Below are 20,365 nucleotides of genomic sequence, written 5' to 3'. Positions count from 1 at the left end.
GTTGCTCTTTTTAAAGTCAATGGTATATTTTACTATTACATTAGCTGGCTGCTGTCCTGCCTGACATTCAATAGACATTAATTCCATACATGCTTATCCTCTAAATATTCTTGAACAGTGTAATAAGCTTTACTTGTTAATCATATGGCAACGCTGATTATAATCATAATCTTTTTGTTGTTGTGTACATTTTTTAGATTTTGAGAAATAGGATGACTTTCTAGTGCGTATATTAAATAAATAATTAAACACTTTGATATTGTACATTAACTTTAACATAACATGAATTTTATTATAATTCACATTTGTAATTATTGACAATAAATAAAAAAATAATTATTTATGATACAGAATAAACTAGACCTAAATAAATTTCTGGATAGAATGTATAATTGGGACATCATTGGGGAAATTCCCCATATATTAATCGTATTTTAGAAGGACGATAAAGGAAGACTATAATTAAATAAAACAAAACACAAAAACAATCAATTAACACATATATTAACAAAATGGCTACTGTTGAACATTTATTTTATTTTAGACAATAGATTGGCGCGGAACTGCGTGTTTTGGAACAATGCTTTGATGAGACTCCTCAGCTCTTCCACTTGGAAGTGCTCTGCTAATGGACCGGTGCCATCGTTCCAATGGTTCTCTATATCTTTAAGAGAACCTCCGAGAATAAATATCAATTCTTGTAATTTAATCCAAGATTTGACATACTTTGTTACATCATTGATATCCTGATAAATAAAAAATATTTATTATTAATTAAGACATATTGGTTACAAATATGGTCATTTTACTAAATATAATTATCATTACAATAGTTTTTGATTTTGCTATAAGTAAAATTCCATTAATAATAATAAAAACATAACCCTCCCTTAGCAGTCGGGAAAAAAAGAAAAGAATGATTAAAGAAATTTAAAGCAGCATTTTACATCATTATTATAAACATATATTATCTTACTTGAAACAATTGTGGGGTTTTCTTTACAACCAGTGTGTACATTTCCGTTAGCTGTGTTGCCATCTCCATAGAAATATCCTCCACGGTGCACACTCGGTGTATTAATTCATCTAAGAACATGTTTACTAGTGTTGCCATCAGCCTAAAATATATATTATAATATGAATCTTTATTATAAAAAAATCGACATATTATTTAAATTACAATAGCTGTACACAGAATGTCTTTGTCATCACCACTTTAAATGAAAGCACATTTTAACTACTCTATAAAAGCCTAATGCAAATCTCTTTTGTTTTAACAAATTAATGAATAAAATTATCGTTATAAAATAAAACGCCACTTGTTAAGAATGACGCACGCATATATAGAACCTATCAAAACCACAACATAGCACACACCTCATTAACGAAATCGAGTCGAAGGTATTGGCGATGAACGGTGAACGTTGTTTAGGTTTATTATAGAATCAAATCAAATCAGCTTCACGCTGTATCACGCACACAGCAGGGTATGCAGAGGGAATCTTGTGTTCAGACATTCCGTTCCCCACTTTCTTCCGAATTCTGAAGGCATTGCGTGTTGAGTGGCAGAACTCAACGCCGCGCTTTGCCTCGACACCAGAGCGAAGAAATGAAAATATCAATTTAAATAAATATTCCATCTCCTCGAGTGGGGAGCGAACCCACAACCAGTCGGTTTTACAGTCATACTTTGTGCCCCAGTGCCACGACTGGCCTCAAGTGAGTCAGGTTTGTTACAGAAAATGGATAATTGCTTAAAATATAGCGAGAGATATCCCTTTCCCGTTAAAGTAGCAGATCGGCTATGCTTAGTTGTATTTTTGTAGTGATAGATGTCTACGTTATTGGTACCTATTCGTTACTGCATCACACGTAATCAATTTTTTTTAGATATGGGTTAGAATATAAAAGAAACTTCAATTAAAATACACGTTTTTTTACCTATTTTCGGTACGTACTGTGTGTCTCATCAACTGCTATTTCAATAAAAATATTATAAAAAAGTAAAAATTTAAAAGGTATACCTTACAAAGACATTAGGCGGAAATACACCGATCCAAACATTCTTCAACAATTGAAGTTGTCTCAGACATTGTCTCACAGCTGCTTCAGCGTTTTCACTTAGCACATCTTTTACTACTATGCAGTTGAGATCTGAAAGTTTATTAACAACGACTTAAGGTGGTTGGTTGGTATGTTAAATATAAAACAAGTAACGGAAATAGTGGCCAGACAGCATTCCTATTAGACATATAGGAGACCAAAAAAAGTGTAACCACATACTTAGCGGCGTAAATATTAATACGTTTTGGTTGCTTTTTTTTAGGAAGTGTCCAAATGTAATATAATTTATCTACCATAAATTTACTTTCGAAACATGTGCTACAAAAAAAACATACAACCGAAGTGATAACCTCCTCCTTTTTGAACTTGGAAAAAGTAGTGAAGGTAACTAGTTCAAAATCTATTTGTTGCATGAATTATGGTTTATTAATTACTAACAAGTATATTAAAAATATACAAATATATGCAAATATAATCTCATCATCCTAATGAAACGTGAGATTTATAAGTAAATCACATAACCACACACAACCAAAAACATATTTTCAACACATATTACATAACAGATACATAATATCTGATTCAGTTTTAAAATATGATCTGCTATTTGAAAAAAAATGTCTTACGAAAGTGGTAACTGGTACATTCTACCACTAATTTCTGTCTAAAAAAGAACGAAAAATACAGAGAAAACTCACCCGATGATCTTATATTATCCAATATTTGTTTTCTCTGTTGTTGCATATGCATTGTTAAGTGTTTATAGCCAAGGTCTCTCATTTTCTGAACCAAATCTACAAAACATATCACATGGGTTATCTCTCTGTCCACCATTAGAGAGACCCATTTATGACCTAATGTCTGAAGATTGTGCGCTAGATACATACAGTTATTGTGGAATAGGGCTGGAAAGGAAAAAAATATAATTATAATAGCTTAAATTTTGGACAAATTTTGATTTTTGATATTGACAATATCAAATTCTTGCAAATTTGACTCTCAATTTACACATAATATATTCAAATTACGGAGGTAGTGTATAAGTACATGATGTTTTTATTTACTAAAATATTAAAATATTTATATCATATTTAAATTTTAACACAGTGGGTCTCAAATCCGCACCTTTTGTTAACTGTGCAAGCTACTTCTGAATTTTTATATGCTTGTCAAACAATCATTTATAATATTATTTTATTTTCAATGATCTTAAAAGGTTTATAAAAGGCTTGGTGTCAAGTCCTGTCTCCTGGTATATTTTCATGATTTTTAATATAAAATAAGTAATAAAAAAGAAAATTCTAAAGGTACTCTGATTTACTCACCCACATATTGTGGAATTGTTTGTAAATAATTTTCATGATGATATGGAACAACCGCATCATACAGCTCAAATATGAGCCTAACAGTATCATATAACTTCTTGCACACTATATCAGAACATTGCACCGCTTGTTCCATCACTATATACACTAAGTCTAAAAGTTCTTGAGCGGTCTTCGATATCATACATCTAGGAAAATAGAAAAGACTTTTTGGTATTGTCAGGGAAAATATTTCGAGTGCTTCGAGCAAATTGTTGTCTGTCGGAACAGATTCAGAAGGTAGTGGCTCTTCTGGAATCTTCTCTACGCCAATTGACATTGTTAAACTTAAATCTTTGAGCATAATAGAGCGCGCTGTCTCTAGGAAATGTTGACTAGACCGTTCTGCAAATAAGACGTCGATGTTCTTCATATATTTCAGTAAAGATAATCCTTTGTCAGGGAATATATTGATCACTACAAGGAAACGTTGGAAATCTTCTATTTCTGCCGTCACTCGCCCGTATGTCTGAAGATCGTTTATATTATATGGTATAGTATCGATTAAACAATCTTTGATCAACATTTCACAAAGCTCTTCGCCTACTATTTGTCCCAACATTTTCATAAGGCTACGCTCGTTATTAAAAGGGATATTGAACCTATTGTTCAAAAAGTGGAATAACAGCCTCATGTTTGCCAACGTCTCGCTGTAGGAAGGCGTGAAGTTAGCTTTGTGTGTTAACGTGACCGATGCTGACTCTTCAGAATCCGCATAAACTACGCAATCGTTTTTAATCATAGGAATCAAGACTTCACTCTTCAGAAATTCGGAAAAATCTGTAATTTTCTCCATTAGCTTAGTACTTTTATCCAAAGCATTTACCACGTCGATAGAAATATGATTATCGTCTAACGAAATATTGAAATTGACAACACTTTTTCGATTGCTTGGTTTACTAGAGTATGACACCATTCTGTCCCATTCTTGATTCAGATCGTGAATAAGGCTATCCATTATGACCTGAGCAGTGTTTCTAATGTTCGCATACAGTTCCATATCACAGAAACCATCTGCTGGTTTTTCTATAAAACGGAGTAGATCGTAAACAGACTCTACTGCCTTCGAAAAACTTTGAGCCTGTCGGCCTTCATCAAACTCTTTGACGTATCTACCACATGTGATGACATCACATACAATATTCATGGCAAAATTAACAGATTCTAATTCTTTGATAATTTGGTCGTGACTCTCAATGGATTTTAATATTTCGGCCATTGTTTCTTGCTCGATTTCCTTCTTACATTCTTCCATCTCATCAACTAATGCTTTGCTCTCGGCACACAGCTCAGTACTTCCATCTAATATACCCACTATATCGAAATCGGAATTTTCTATAAACACTCTTGTATCCGCCTTCAATTTTTCTATTTCTTCCAAAATTAGCGGCATTTTCTCTTGAGGGGTCCATGTTTCTTCGTCGCTATTAAGAATTTTGTTAATAAAATTTTCTACGTCATACTCCGTCATTTTAGTATTTTCTTTTAGACCTGTCTTTCTTGATTGCCGGTTCCGGTTTCCTTTCGTATTTGGGTGATGTTTTGTGTGAATTTCGGCTGCCGTTGCGGGAACTGTGATATTTATTAGAGCTTACGGCATGCCTAAGTGTGTTGACTAGAAATCGTTTATTAGTTTTTTGTTGTGGTCCTTTTATCCAGCCAGAAGGTCCAACTATTTCCGCCCTTGCAGCACCTTGGACTGCTTCTCTAAGTAACTCTTCTACTGCAAGCCTAAAAACAAGAAACATATACAAAATAAAAATATATTTTATACATATACACTACTTTGATGCAGCTGCACGATTGCAATGAAAATGAGTTCAAATTTCACATGTCTCAAACTTATGCTTATAATGGAGGTAATTTCACAATGTGATTAAACAAATGAAGTTTAAAATATGTAAATCTTTTAAATGTACATAATATCGAAAATGGAGATTTCTCTTACTAAGTTCTCTTAAGGCCAATGTGTTGCAATGAGACAGCATTTACATGTAAAATTTAAAAAAAAAAATCAGCTTCATGCTGTATCCCGCACACAGCAGGATAGGCAGAGAGATAGTGTTAAGACACTCCATTCCCCACTTTCTGCCGAATTCTGGAGGCATTGTGTGTTGTGGCAGAACTCAATGCTGCACTTTGCCTCAACATCAGAGCAAAGAAATGGAAATACAAATGTAAATAAATATTTCACTTCCTCGAGTGCATTGTCTTATATATAGTAATATTAATAATATAAATACATATAGTACACATCATAGAAATTTAACTTCTTGATTTTTTTTCAGCTTCACGCTGTATCTTGCACACAGCCGGGTAGGCAGAGGGAACCTAGTGTTAAGACACTCCATTCTTCACTTTTCGAAAAATTTTGGAGGCATTGTGTGTTAAGTGCTTGTGCTTTGTCTCGGCACCAGAGCTAAGAAATGGAAATAAAAATTTAAATAAATATTTCATTTCCTCGACTGGGGATGAAACCCACAACCATCGCATTACAGTCACACCCTTGTGTCCCTGGGCCATGACGGCCTCAACTCAACTTTTTGTTGTAAAATTTAATTTCGCCTAAAAACACAACCATAGCATAAAAATACAGCACCAATTAAATATTTCAATTAATATAGACTTTTCCACTAGAACCAATTAACAACCGTTCTTTAAAATGATGAATCGTGTACAAAATTTTCTAAATAATCGTAAAACAAATACACAGTAATACGGATGGTAGAGGTATTGTTTAATTTAGGAAACATTTCGCTTGGCCTTATTTCATATCTAGAATAATGCAATTATACTGCAATGTTTAACAACCTATTGGACGAGTTTGAAGCTTTGAATACTCATCGTTTCGTAACGGAAAATAAAAGAAACCATTATTATAATATAAAGCATTCATCGACGACGACGAAAACGTACTTCTCTAGGGCCTCGTCATCTAGTGTTTTTTTTTCGGGTTCTTTGCTTGCGTCTTCTTTATCTGTCATAGTTTTCTTAAATACACAGACACTCTAATTACCTTTTTAGTAATTAAACAACACTAAACTATTCGACTCGTACCATTCTCATCCAAAACACAGTTTTTTCTAATAAAAACATAAATTCAATACAATTGTTTGACAATTTGACAATTGAAAAATAAAGCTGCGTTTAAAATATTTTTTGATACAATAACTTAAAATAAAAATATGTATATTATTTCCACATAAGTCTATAGGAATTAAAACAATACATAAAAATTATAATGTTATTTGCCCAATATTGATTTATTGAAGTTTTAATTTTATGTAAACAAAATAGTTTAAGTGTTGGTACTGTTATAAAAGTGAATGCATTTGTAACTGTAAATAGCGCTTATCTGGCAATGATTTGAACGCGTGGAGTGAAATGTCAGCCACGTACCGTGAACATTTGTCAAAATTAGTAACATTTCACTATTACTCGCGTTGAAAACGATACAAAAATTGTTCATTACTATTGTTTAACATAAGGTAATATAAACATTTAATCACTTAAAAAATAGTTTATTTCATTTGTGTCTTATATATTATACTTTTTATTAGTATCTAATATATTTTCAGTCATATTTCTATTACCGACGTTTTCCTATAAGAAAAATTTATTAATAAAATTTTTATTTTCAGACACAATGGCTGCTAAATTATTATCGTTGATTCTCATTGTCGCTGCGGCTGTAACGGCAGACGAGGAACCTTCAGTTGCGAGATTATTAGTATCAAAGCAAGTTCTAAACAAATATTTAGTAGAAAATATGGATATTTTAATTAAATACACACTCTATAACGTTGGAACAGCGCCTGCTGTGGATGTAAAACTCGTAGACAATGGCTTCCACCCTGAAGTATTCACGGTGGTTGGTGGACAGTTAACTGCTGAGATTGATAGAATAGCCCCTCAAACAAATGTGTCTCATGTAGTCACACTCAGATCAAACAGATATGGCTACTTCAACTTCACATCTGCTGAAGTTAGATACAAAGCCAGTGAAGATGCTGTTGAGGTAAGTAAGCACTTGAAAAGTAACAAACTTAATACAAAATAAAAGTGAAAGTAAAGACATGTCAGTGTGAAATCATTTATACAATTTCATTTATATTATGTCTGAAAAATTTTTACAATTTTGAAATATACCACTTCACACTGATATTATAAATGTGTAAGTTTGTGAGGAAGGATATGTTCCTCACAAATCACATTAAAATAAAGTTTACAGTAATATATATATCAGAATAACACGAAATTTATGTGAAGAAAATCTTCATCTATTTATGTAAAAAAACTCTAAATACTGTAAATCTTATGTTGTATTATTATTTTTTACTTTTGTCATTGTGTTTTGCAAAATTTGTATTTAGGTATTTTAAAGGAATATGCCTAATTTTTTATTTTATTCTATTTCAGAGTCAATTTTCAATCAGCAGCGCCCCAGGTGAAGGCACAATTGTTGCATTTAAAGACTATGACCGCAAGTTCTCATCCCACATTTTAGATTGGGCAGCTTTTGCAGTCATGACCTTACCATCCTTGGCCATCCCCTTCGGCCTCTGGTACTCCTCAAAGAGTAAATATGAGAAGCTGGCGAAACCCAAAAAGACTCATTAGGTAGCTTAGGTTTAGACATGTCATTGCTAATGTTATTCTTTATGAATTTTGTTTGAGGAAAGTTAGTTTATAAAATGCCTGATTTAATTAAAAGAATACATATAATTTGGGTGAAATCTATATATGAGTCATATCAGTTTTCTCTATTAGTCATTTTTTTCCTTTAGTTCCTCAAGTATGATTTTTACTTAAATAGACATGTGATTTTCATGACTTAATAACAATTTTCATTATAGATAATTAATTAAAATTATTTATTAACAAAATAAATTAATGAAAACTAAAATATATGCAATCAATTTTCAAGAGGTTCATTTAAAAATTATATAATGATATCATTTTTGTAAGCCATTAATGATATTTAAATATAATTTATATTTTGTTGAAACAAGATTTCATATTATTTAATTTGGATGTTATTTTTTACACAAGGAATAATATTAACAGTGACAAATTTATCATTTCATTAGTTATGTTCATTCACATAAATCATTTGTTAATATAATTTATATGAACAATAAATAACTCTAATTTATACTGAATTTTATTAAAATCTATAATTTTTATTTTATATTTATATAAATATGTAGTCTTAATATCTTTGTGTAGCGGAAATTTATAAAAATCTCCGTTATTTTTTAATTGCTGCGAAATGCATTGGGACTTGGGAGGCCCAAGTGGGGCATTCGGCCAGAGTGTGATACGCCGAATCCACGGATACATCACACTCGTGGCAACCGGCGACATCTCCCGACGTGCAATCTGATGCAGGTATTTCCCGGAACAACCGTGTCCCGTCAACACCTGCACCAGTCAACCAAAATCAATGACATGAATTATTTTCCTTTCCTCTCTCTGGCCAACCAAATTTATTTTACCCAGACCGGTTAACTGTTTATTAGCTAGCTCCAGGCCATCGTGGAACAGAGGCACAAGCGTACTGAGCACAACGGTTGTAGCTTCGATTCCCACTCGGGGGTATGAGTTGTTATTTGTTAGTATTTTCATTTCTTCAATATGGTAACAAGGCAAAGCGCGGCGTTGAGTTCCGCCACTCATGTAGTTTCTTAATAGCGTAAAGTTGACGACGCTAGCTCCATTTGAATCTAAATTATATTATATACTTACACTTTGTTTTAATGATACACAGCATGAGACTGTAAAATTAGAATGTGTGAAATATTTTTACTAAATATCGTGATTCATAAAATATTTAAGTTAATAACCGGTGCCGAATTTTGTACTAGATAAAAAAAATGTTTTTATTTTTTCTGTGATAGTTTTGACAGTTCAATATTTATAAAATCGAAGTCAGAACTCGAAATAGCATTGACACTTGACATTTCAATTGAAAAATGTTTATCTTTAATAACATTTAAAATTGTTGTTTAGAACTTAGTGTAAATAACTAAAATTATTGTCAAAAACTATGTCTGGTCAGTGTGTAGCAAACAGAAAAAGACCTGTAGTAATACATGAACAAACCCGGGAAATGATTGTACGCATTTTAGAAGTATGTGTCGAGGAGAAAAAAGCTGGAAAGATTTTTCTTTCTGTAGATCAAGCTCTAGAGCGAGCGGCTCGATATACGGGATTAAGTAAGAAAATTATAATAAATATACAGAGACAAGTTAAGCAGGGAATTCGATCGAGAAGAGGAAGATTGTGCAACAAAAAGAATAATTTAAATGTGAATTGTTTCGATAGGAGTGTAGTGCATAGGTGTATAGAAGATTTTTATTTAACTAAGAAAGCTATACCTACTTGTTCAAACCTTTTGACAGCTGTACGAGAAAAAATAGATTTTCCATGGCAAGCAACAACTTTAAGAAAAGTTTTAAAATCCATGGGCTACCAGTGGTTGAAATGTAAGGGGCATCGAAGACGGCCAATACTAGCAGAAAAACCAGAAATTATGTTCGCACGATCAAATTACTTAAGAAAAATTCGTGAGTACAGAGAGAGTGACCATCATGTTTTCTTTTTGCTTGAAACATTAGTTGACAAAAATATGTGCTTAAAGAAATGTTGGAAAAATAATTTAGCTGATAATGTGTTATTGGACAGTTCAACATACCGGCTATTAATGGTGTATGCCAGTGCTGGCATATTTTGTAATGGTAAAAAATTAATATACAAAGTAGGGACCACAAGGATTAATGATTGTAACGTAAATTGTGCTGAATTTGAGAAATGTTACACCGATACACTTATTCCTAATATACCACCAAACAGTGTTATTATTATTGACAGTGTTCCTTATCAAAATTCTCAAAAACCTGAAATTCCATCAAAATCAAGCTCCAAAGTGGAAATGGTAGACTGGCTCTCCAAGCACAGTGTCGAAGCCTCCATTACAATGAGAAAAGATGAATTGTTTAAATTAATTGAATTACGTAACCTTAAAAGATATACATCAAAAATAGGAGAAATAATGAAAGCATATGAACACGAAGTGTTGCAGCTGCCACCATATATGTGCGATTTAAATCCCATTGAAGTAGCTTGGGCTAAAATAAAAGATATTGTAAAACAACACAAAATACATTCTGATTTAACTTTAGAGCAGATGAGGAAACTCATGGAAATGTCAATTATAAAAATAACAGAAAAAGATTGGACTGATTGCGATGAACATGTTGTAGCTTGTGAAGAACTTTACTGGGAGAAAGATACTTTAATGGAGAATACTCTTGATACATTTGTAGTTGAAGGAAATAATGATGGAGATAGCAATTCAGATTCTGAGTCTTCTGGTAGTGATTCTGACAATGATTATTCATATTACTAGAATCTACTTCCATTCTTCAAATATGGTTCTTTTTACATATAATATAGCTTTTGAAGTATTTTGAAGTATTTTAAACTATCATTACTTTAACTTAACTTTACGAAAACCTTCTTTGATACACTACTTTTAAACACTTATATAAAAATATTTATTGTTCTAAAGAGTGTGACTAGTCAACTTTTAAAGTTTATATAAAATTAAATTTTACAAATAAATAGATTTAAGTATATGTCCATTTTAACTTCTTTATTTAAAATCATAATGTGAGAAGGTAAGTTTAATGGAAAATATTTGATGTTGTGTTAACAATTAAAGAAAATATGTATGTACTCATAAATGTTGTTGTATGGAGGTACAAAGTAAAATAAGTATTAACAAGTCATTTTATTTTTATTCTGTGATTATAAAAGTATTAAAAATTTTATGCTTATATTTATTTATATATAAACTATGATTGGAACCATTTATAAGTTCAATTTTATTATCTGTTTTGTATTTTTATTAAAATGTGAAACATTTTAGTGCAATAGTATTTTTACTTTACATATTTGCATTTATTTTCCAATGCACAGTACAATTAGTAGTAGTATTATGTGTTACATTGATTTCTGAAAATTTGACCTAGAAAATATATAATATTATAAATATATGTCTATTTAAAGAAAATTGCAACAAGATTTTATGAAACTTGTAACTTGTTGTTCTCTTGGCTACTTATATGAAACAAATAAATGTCTTTAAAAATATTACACAAATATATTATTAGTGAAGTTGTGATTATATGTAAATTAATGTCTGATATAAACAGTTTTTTTGTGTAAGTTTTACATTAGATAAAATAAATATTGTGTGGTGTTGAGTTCTGCTACTCAACACTCAAGGTTTCTTCGGTCTTCCCTGATATTGATATATTAACTTTATAATATTGTAGTAAATTTTATCAAACTTCACAAATAATATGGCATATTATTTTGTTTATTCTTATATTATAAATGTATACAGGTAAATGTCTAGTCTTAAAAAAACTATTTTACATTGTAGTTACTTTTTATACTATTTTTGCCTCTATTTTTAATGGCATTATAATGTTTTTTAGTTCCTAATTGTACTATATTTATTAAGAAACTTGTAAGTCTGTCTATCTGTCTGTGATTTCGAAATAAAAAAAATCTCTCAATCAAATCGGCTTTTTCATACTAGCCTATATCATTTCAATTATTCCATTATGTTTGAGGTCTAACTCAAGAAGGTCCCCGCCAAGTCGAACGCAAAGACCAAAGCCGTACCTTTTGTGGAAACATTTTGGCTATAATCGTACTTCTATCTGAGAAGATATATATCTGGATAGATTGAGAGCTTTTTAACTATCGTTTCCTAGTAGTACTTAGGTCATATATTTCCGAAATTATGCGAAAGTCAAGTCTGAAATAGTGACTTACTGTTTACATTCACTTACTGTTTATCAAAATATAACTAGTACTTTCCACTTCTCACCTGCAGAGCTGATATTTGGTACAGGAGTAGCGTTTAATATCCACATAAAGGTCAACACTATTAAATGTAGGAACATCGAAGATCCGGATTATTTTGTCTATCTCCACGGCATGACATTGCTGCAAGACGTACAGTGAAATGTTAAGTCAAGATAAAAAAAATTATTAATTAATATAAATTGTCACAAATGCCCACTAAATACTAATTTCATATGCACATTAAGAATTAAGTAGGTATATTTAAAACATCCTAACTATAACCAATGCAACAATTGTTTATAATCAAACACTACCCCACTGAGGCCTGATGTTATTAGGCCTACTTTATTATCAATAGGACGTAGGGTAGATACCCTTACTCCCTCAGTTCTAGTAAGTTACACGCCAAATATTTGATCGTTCAAAAACTCCAAAACAATGTCACGTTAAACTTCTTAGTGAGCGTACAAAATATCACACTAACCTATTAATTAACTTAGGGAACTTGAAGGTTTTCACAATGTATTTTTATAGATATACTTAGGTACCTATTATATCTACATATTTTATACTAATATGAAGTTAGGTGTTAGGAACACGTATCAACACATATAATTTCATTTCAACGTTAGGGAAAAATATGCATTAAAATGGATTACTTTATGTATTATAAATGCTCGTGCTTGTGATTTTAGTATTTACCTAAGTGGCATTTTTTTCATGCAACTTCACGCTTCATCCCTAGTGGGGTAGCTAAACAGAACCGAGCGCCAAACGCTCATGCTACCATCAATACTGAGTTTTCGTTGTTGGACCGTACCCAACTTAGAATAGTCTAGTGCCCATCCCAGAATAAGTATTTACCAACCAAAAAAATTGTCAAAAAAAGATCAGTTCAAAACTAAAGACAGGAAAATATCACTAGATATTGCCATGTTACGCTGCCTTCTTAAATCTTTTTTGCCATTCTTTCGTAAATTTCACGCATATGAGAGTTAAGTATTTAAAAATATCACCACTGTCCCTGTGTACCGTGACAGTTATCTTAGCATTTTTTTACATCAATTTAGATAGTCTTTATTTTGCTGACTGATAAACGCTTTGATAAAAGGGTCTTCACATTTCAGTGATGAAAATAAATATATAGCTAGTGCCTTTGTAAACATTAACATTTCAATATATTTTTATCTTTTATTTTTAGTCTCTTTTATGAAATTATGGGAGAAATCGAAGATAATGAAATAATAAGGTTGCAAAATGTAAGGTTGATAGGTACGAACTTCGTCTGTCTAAAATATAAATGATGGATGTTTTGTTTAAATATCATATTTCTTTGTTTCATATACCTAAAATCCTTGTTTTTATATTTTTTTCAACTTTACGCTGTATGCCCCACATAGCAAGATAGCGGGAACCTAGTGTTAAGACACACCTACCATACCTATAGGTAGGTAATTTTATGTTCTAACGAAAAATCTATTTAATGTTTTAATAACCATGAATTCAATTCGACGCGACGTTAAAACTTTCTGTTCGTATGAAATTTAAATAAATTTTTATAAAATAAATAAAAAAAATTATAAGTTAACATCATTAAAATCATCGAACCTGTTTCGTGACAACGCCACACACTGGTAGGTGCATACATTTACTATATATAGTATAAAATTATAGTGTTTATAATTTTATATCATTTACTATATCTATATATATAAAATCGAAAGGTCACTCACTCATCACGAAATCTCAGAAACCATATGTGCTAGGAATCTCAAATTTTGCATAGGAGTTACTTATAGGACGTAGGTGCTCGCTAAGACGGGAATTTGCAATATTCGACTTCTAAGGGGTTGTTTTGGAGTGTAAAGTTTGTATGAAACTTCGTTACTACAAATGCTAGGAGTCTCAAATTTTGCATAGACGTCACTAGGACGTAGTCATGGAGACAGAAATTAATAATAACATAGTTCACGCGGGTGAAACCGCGAGCGGGCCGCTAGTATGATATAAAATTAACAACACTATTTTCTAACTGAACTAGACAAAAATGTTTTATCCTAACCATATCTTCAATTGACAGTTGCCGCACTAACGATAGCTGCACTATAATTCTAATTAAGTAGGTAGGTATATCTACTGAAATTATTTTTAAAATCAATATATTCTTTATTGTATTGGGCAATTACAATATTTAACTTGTTAGACATGAGGCCATCGTGGCGCAGTGGTACAGCGACGGACTTAAGCGCTATGGTTGTAGATTCGACCTCACTACGATTTTATAACAGTATAAATCTCTCTATCTCAGTCAGAGCTATACTACTATAATATTAATTTGATTTTTTTTTATGGAAAAACGACAAGGCAAACGAGCGTTCGGGTCACCTGATGGTGATCACCACCGTCCACGACCCCGTGCAGCACCAGAGGAGTTACAGCTATTATTTTCATTTCTCTACAATGAGAATATAAGAATGTCTAGAAAATTAGGCGGAAAGTGGGGAATGCTCCTCGCACGTACTTAGTAGGGCAGCAGACGGAACCTGGAAACCTAGTGTTAAGATACCAGAGCAAGAAAAAGAAAATATTAAATAATTCATGCCGTAAGTGGGAATCGAACCCACAACCGTCGCGCTTACAGTCGCAAGCTTGAGCCTCTGCGCCACGAGGACGTCGTATTCTTACTAAATATATTTTCAGTATAACTTAATGGACATTAATATAAATAAAAAATCCAAGTGCGAAACACATGTGTATTTTATCGTAGCGATGAAACAATGTTGTAACACAAACATTATATACATATAATATATAATATAACAAAATATTTCTATTAATTGGCTATATATACAAACAAACTAATATTAATTTATAATAATATATTATCAACATCAGAGGCTCAACGTTAGGTCATACTAACTGATATTTCATTTATATTAAACATTTCCTTATTAATTATTATTAATAAGTGCTTGTTAAATTATTATTTTTTTTCAACGTAGCAGGATTTGTATCCGCGACTTTTGGACCAATTAAACTATAGATACGTTCATATCGAGCTACGATAAAAAAAAATGACATGATTGTTACAATTTTTGTTTTTAGCATCTGTGTCGGACATTTTCTATATGCCATTTACTTCGTGAACGAAGGCCGCTTAATTAATAGATACAATTTCTATAGCGTGACACAAATTTCACAATTAATTATTAATTTCTAATAACAAATATGCAATGATCAAAACAATGATGTCCTGCCAAAAATATAATAAAAAAGACAATGTTTTTTTAAAAATAACTTATTGGGCTATTAATTACGTGAATACCTAAGCTTAGCAAATTAGACAGCCGTTAAGATCACAATAAAAATAATAATTTACATAATATACTAGGTATATATATTAGGTACTATAAAAAATTAAAAGATTGAGGCCAGTTGTGGCGCATAAGCGTGTGAAGACTGTAAACGCAACAGGTTGAGGGTCGATTCCTACTCGAGGAAATGAAATATGTAATATTTTCAAGCGCGGCATTGATTCCGCCACTCTAAATGCAATGCCTCCAAAATTCGGCGGAGGGTGGGGAGTGGATGTAATAATATAAGTCTCCCTCTGCCTAATCTGCTAAATGGGGGATACAGCGTGAACCTGAAAAAAATATAATCAAAAGAATTTTTGAATCTATATTCAATTGTTAACTAAATTCTGAGTATTTTAACCCATCCGTCGACAACAATGATATAATTTCATCTGTCCCATGTAATATTTTTTCTGTAAATACAATAATTTTATTAGATTTTTGACATGTACTATAATTTTGCAATGTATATTTTAAATATGAAACTAGATGTAGAGTAATAAAATTTTTTTACAATATTATTATAAAATTAATTAATGAAAAAAATATTATCAAAAATAAAATAACAATAAAAGAATTGATTAAAAAATATATATATATTTGTTTTCAATAATAATGAAGCAACACAATTGTCTCAAGTTATAGAAAAAAATGACTAGTTCGTACAAATTAGTAATCAATTTATGTACCATAAAAATTATTGGTGTACCTAGAGGATGTTAATGCGAAAAATACGCTCAACAGTAAGTTATGTTTTAATTTATATTTTTTTGTTATTGTTTACAAAGTTTACATGGCATTATACAATGACATTTCAGCATTATTTATTTAAAAAAAAAACAAAACCTTACAAATTGCCTTTATATCTCAAATCGTCACCAAATGGTTTATTAATTGGTGGTTTTGAATCTGTACTGTTCTGTAATAATTCTCAGTAGAAAATAATAAAATGGCTACAATTAACAACAGACTAGTGCTATCCTGAAAATGATGTACTAAAAGTGTTTAATTAAATATAATGCAGAAATTATTACTATATATTATATGTATAATTTATTTAACGTAATGCTGCTCATTTAAAGCAATTTATTATGCAAAATATTTTTTATTTATCCTACTGGCGAAGGTGTTGCCGATTTTAGTTTTTTTTCTCTATATTTATATCTAAATGTAATAAAATAAAAACTATATCTCTGATAATTCTATGTGACTTGATAATATAATTTATAATTTCTCTATAGGGTTAAGATTGAATTAGTTTAGATTAAAAGACAATTGATTCTAAGTGATATAAAATGTTATGATTAAAAACATTTAAGATTCATATGATCCCTAATTAACAAATAAGACTGCAAACACACAGAACTTGCGTTATATATATGAAAAATACAGAGAGATGATGATGAGATGTTTAAACAAATAATTAGTAAGTGCGCTAAAAACGCTTTCTCATTTACAAGAGTAATAAAATTTAGAACAGATTCGTTTGAATATCCTAAAGACTAGGACTTATATTATGATATAAAAATATTGCATTAGTTATTTACATTGGAAAAATATCCATTCAGCTGCTATACAAGTCGCGAACCGTATCTAAAAGATAGGCTTATCATGATATGACGCCAAAAATTACTTTATTAGGCTGTATTGAATGTTTAAATATTTATGGGGTCTGGATTATATGATAAGTTGACGACAGGAGAGGACGCACCATAGTCTGGTGTGGACGGGCTGGTAGTCGGTGGCGAGTCTAAAGGCTTTGCGAGTACAGGCGCCACATATTCTGGGAAACGTATTCTTGATTCCTCCTGCAATGGTGCTGGGGGAGTGCAACTCGGGAACGGACTCAACAATAAAAATGTCCCAAATGCAACTATAGAAGCCATTATCAATATTATAGTTCTAGCTTCAAACCCAGCTCGTAATCCTGCCCAAGCAGCCATACTAATCAAGAGTAGCAACACAGATACGCGGATAAGTCTGACCGCTGTAGAGTGTATGCGCCCTCCGCCTACACCACTCATGTCACAAGGACCATATGCGAAATATAAATTATGTTTATCTCCAATATGTTTTAAAACAAAATAGATTAACCCAAATGGTGCAATTAGAGGACAGGCAAGACTGTATACCATGGTAATTGAGAAAATAGCTAAACTCCAAGCATAATGTACTCCAAAAGGAAATTCATATAAGATAGCTTTTTTCACATAACTCTTTTCCGCTTTAGACTTAGATTGCAATAGATACCATACATACAAAAACAACTCAGGAAAACGAATAAGTTCCAGTGCAGTCCCAATAAATCCTGAAGTTATTACGTAATTTACAAAGAAGGCACCTTTATCAGGTAAGAAAACACAATCCCATCGCATTGTATCATTTTCATGATGTAAAGTCCAAGCAACAAAAGCTTCAGCACTGGTTAATCCTAGAGATGGTAAAATCAAAGTCATAAGAAGTAAGAAAGACACAGTTTTAGCCATAATAGAATAGTTTTGTTGAGATTTAGTCCAATGGGAAAGAAATTTATCTGAGAATGCAACAATTGCAGGCATCACTGCTGCCATAGTCCATAGCAGCAATGTAGGAAGAAACTCAAATATTAAACTACTAATTTTATTCATGGTTTCTGGCCTGGCAACTCTTGCATTAAATAAGTTTACAATAAAAGCTGGTGTTGTTAAGAAAAACAGGACAACAAATAGAAAGAGATTTACAAAAATAGCTTTCAGATACCAAACTCCAGGTTGAACACTTAAGTTCTCCCAAATAATATCTGAAGGATTAGTGGCATGTTGTAGGACCCATCCCCTATGTAATCTAAAATGGTTAATGACATGTTCTGCTAATTGATAAGATGGTAAAGTCAAGAAAGCAATACCGAGGGGATCATTCAATACAATAGCTCGACATCTCTTCGCTTCATCTTTAAGACGTTTCTCCTCATTTGTATAATATTCTAACGCATCTACCTCTGGTCCACACAATTGTGGTTTTACTGTAATCCTTTTACCAGTCTTTCTAAAATAAGTGTCGGTATACATAAGAGCTTCTGTTACCATTTCCTTCTTTTCTTGTACTTCATTTAATTTATTTATATTATAGGCTAGGCGTAGGTCAGCTATTTGAATATGTGGGAAGTTATGAGTAAAATATGCTTTTATAGTAGCCTCATTTCTATCTGCCTTTGATATATTTGTTATCATTATTGTACCAGTCATAGATGTTGGTACGGGTTTTCTACCAGTGCACCTCCTCATTATTAAAACTGACATGGGCAAAAATAAAATACTTAGAATAGTATGTACCCAGAGCCATGGTGATCTACCATTTATATTAGAAAGTGTAGTGCTACTAAATGTACTGGAATCTGCTTGCAATGTGCCCGAAAAATTTATTGGTAAAATAATACCAATAGATACTAAGGCAACAATAAACATCAGAGTTATGGCATGTCTCTGGAAAGATAAGTAATGTACTGCATCCGGTCCGCACTTAGCAAGTACTTGTTCGCGAGTAAGTTTGAATACTGCGGGCAGCCACGTAAAAAAACCCTCATCGATATTTAACGACTCATCAGTGCTATTTCTTCTTTCGACTAAAGAGTCGTTATCACTTCCTCTGAAGAATAAGCTAGTCCATCGACTCCTGGAACGTTGCACAAGAGCCATTCTTCCGTAATTCCATGCGGTGCGACGTAACACCGTGAATAATAAAATTAAGCAGGTCCACGATATTAAATTCAATATCAAGGTCTGCGGGATTCCATTGTACGCCCCCGTTATGATAATACTTGTCGAAGTGTTAAGTAGCATGCAACCCTCATCATCTGTTCCATTTGAAGTGTTTGAAGATAAAGAAATAAGCACACTGCTCGGCATAAAACCTTCCATTGTTGATGTTGCAACACAATCCGTGAAGAGAAAGTATTCACATTATAAATGCACCGTAACGAGATATAAACACAGTTTCTTAAATCCGTAGCACTGCACAGGGTTTTTAATACCGTATAAAAATTATAGATATTAAATATGTTATTCCACTGCAAAACGTCAATAGTTAACGCCAAGCAGATGTTATTAATCTGACTCAGCTGTCGTACAATACAAAAATTACAAAGTACAAACTACATACAAAGCTCATGACATCGACTGAAAACGGTGAACGATTTGTCATTTGTCGTTCGTTACATTTCATTCTTTCTGCCGTCATCGATAAGTCATTCAAAACAGATAGCATATATTTTAAATACTATAATTATTTTATTTTATTTTTTAATTTAAATGTACAGTAATTAAAAAAATAAATAAAATATAGTATTGGATGGAGGATAAAAGTAATTTGAATTAAATAATTAATATTAATATTGTTATTATATAAGGTGTATCACAGTAGATAAGGCCAATAACAGATTGTTTCTTAAATATATATAACATAATTTAATTTTAAAGTAGACATAGTATTTAAATATATTTTCGTGCCTAAAATTTGATTAAATTTTATATTGTGAACATAAAATGCAACTTAAGTGAAGTATACCTTCATTTATAAAAATATGAGATATTTAAAAGCTTAAATTTATTTTTATCTACATTACTTTTGTGATGTTTCTTTTTCTATTTAAAACAAAAGATGCAAAACAAAGGAAAAGAAAATGTTAATAAATTCCTTACGATTAAAACTTCACATTTTTTT

The 20,365-nt window shown here is 31.6% G+C and overlaps 5 protein-coding genes across 5 annotated transcripts; 2 read left to right on the top strand and 3 right to left on the bottom strand.

Moving 5' to 3' along the window:
• Nucleotides 1-483: 483 nt before the first annotated feature.
• Nucleotides 484-4,899, bottom strand: LOC146535406 (centromere/kinetochore protein zw10 homolog). The gene is made up of 5 exons (XM_085191971.1): nt 3,390-4,899; nt 2,763-2,969; nt 2,025-2,154; nt 977-1,118; nt 484-746 (listed from the first exon to the last, which is right to left on the bottom strand). Exons 1-5 carry the CDS (start codon nt 4,897-4,899, stop codon nt 531-533), a joined length of 2,205 nt encoding a protein of 734 aa, XP_085048097.1. The 3' UTR covers nt 484-530.
• A 1-nt stretch (nt 4,900) lies between these two features.
• Nucleotides 4,901-6,487, bottom strand: LOC146535405 (protein POLR1D-like). Its single transcript, XM_085191976.1, has 2 exons — nt 6,345-6,487; nt 4,901-5,159 (listed from the first exon to the last, which is right to left on the bottom strand). Exons 1-2 carry the CDS (start codon nt 6,410-6,412, stop codon nt 4,901-4,903), a joined length of 327 nt encoding a protein of 108 aa, XP_085048102.1. The 5' UTR covers nt 6,413-6,487.
• Nucleotides 6,488-6,756: 269 nt separating this feature from the next.
• Nucleotides 6,757-8,583, top strand: SsRbeta (signal sequence receptor beta). The gene is made up of 3 exons (XM_085191975.1): nt 6,757-6,916; nt 7,070-7,446; nt 7,848-8,583. Exons 2-3 carry the CDS (start codon nt 7,075-7,077, stop codon nt 8,046-8,048), a joined length of 573 nt encoding a protein of 190 aa, XP_085048101.1. The 5' UTR covers nt 6,757-6,916; nt 7,070-7,074; the 3' UTR covers nt 8,049-8,583.
• A 195-nt stretch (nt 8,584-8,778) lies between these two features.
• On the top strand, nt 8,779-12,021 carry LOC146535403 (uncharacterized). The gene has a single exon (XM_085191973.1). It carries the CDS (start codon nt 9,478-9,480, stop codon nt 10,837-10,839), a length of 1,362 nt encoding a protein of 453 aa, XP_085048099.1. The 5' UTR covers nt 8,779-9,477; the 3' UTR covers nt 10,840-12,021.
• A 3,029-nt stretch (nt 12,022-15,050) lies between these two features.
• On the bottom strand, nt 15,051-19,833 carry Tmem63 (transmembrane protein 63). The gene has a single exon (XM_085191969.1). It carries the CDS (start codon nt 19,561-19,563, stop codon nt 17,323-17,325), a length of 2,241 nt encoding a protein of 746 aa, XP_085048095.1. The 5' UTR covers nt 19,564-19,833; the 3' UTR covers nt 15,051-17,322.
• Nucleotides 19,834-20,365: the final 532 nt, after the last annotated feature.

Source organism: Heliconius melpomene, chromosome 10 (genome assembly GCF_056956725.1).
Source record: "Heliconius melpomene rosina isolate 202511_hmr_F chromosome 10, ASM5695672v1, whole genome shotgun sequence".
Taxonomy (NCBI): Eukaryota; Metazoa; Arthropoda; class Insecta; order Lepidoptera; family Nymphalidae; genus Heliconius; species Heliconius melpomene.
This window is presented reverse-complemented; position numbering and strand designations above follow the sequence as displayed.

Coding starts and splice junctions, on each gene's coding strand:
- SsRbeta (XM_085191975.1), top strand. CDS start 7,075: ATGGCTGCTAAATTATTATCGTTGATTCTCATTGTCGCTGCGGCTGTA. Junction 7,447..7,847: donor CCAGTGAAGATGCTGTTGAG/GTAAGTAAGCAC, acceptor ATTCTATTTCAG/AGTCAATTTTCAATCAGCAG.
- LOC146535406 (XM_085191971.1), bottom strand. CDS start 4,899: ATGACGGAGTATGACGTAGAAAATTTTATTAACAAAATTCTTAATAGC. Junction 2,155..2,762: donor GGATAATATAAGATCATCGG/GTGAGTTTTCTC, acceptor ATAAACTTTCAG/ATCTCAACTGCATAGTAGTA. Junction 747..976: donor AAACCCCACAATTGTTTCAA/GTAAGATAATAT, acceptor TTTATTTATCAG/GATATCAATGATGTAACAAA.
- LOC146535405 (XM_085191976.1), bottom strand. CDS start 6,412: ATGACAGATAAAGAAGACGCAAGCAAAGAACCCGAAAAAAAAACACTA. Junction 5,160..6,344: donor GATGACGAGGCCCTAGAGAA/GTACGTTTTCGT, acceptor TCTTGTTTTTAG/GCTTGCAGTAGAAGAGTTAC.
- LOC146535403 (XM_085191973.1), top strand. CDS start 9,478: ATGTCTGGTCAGTGTGTAGCAAACAGAAAAAGACCTGTAGTAATACAT.
- Tmem63 (XM_085191969.1), bottom strand. CDS start 19,563: ATGGAAGGTTTTATGCCGAGCAGTGTGCTTATTTCTTTATCTTCAAAC.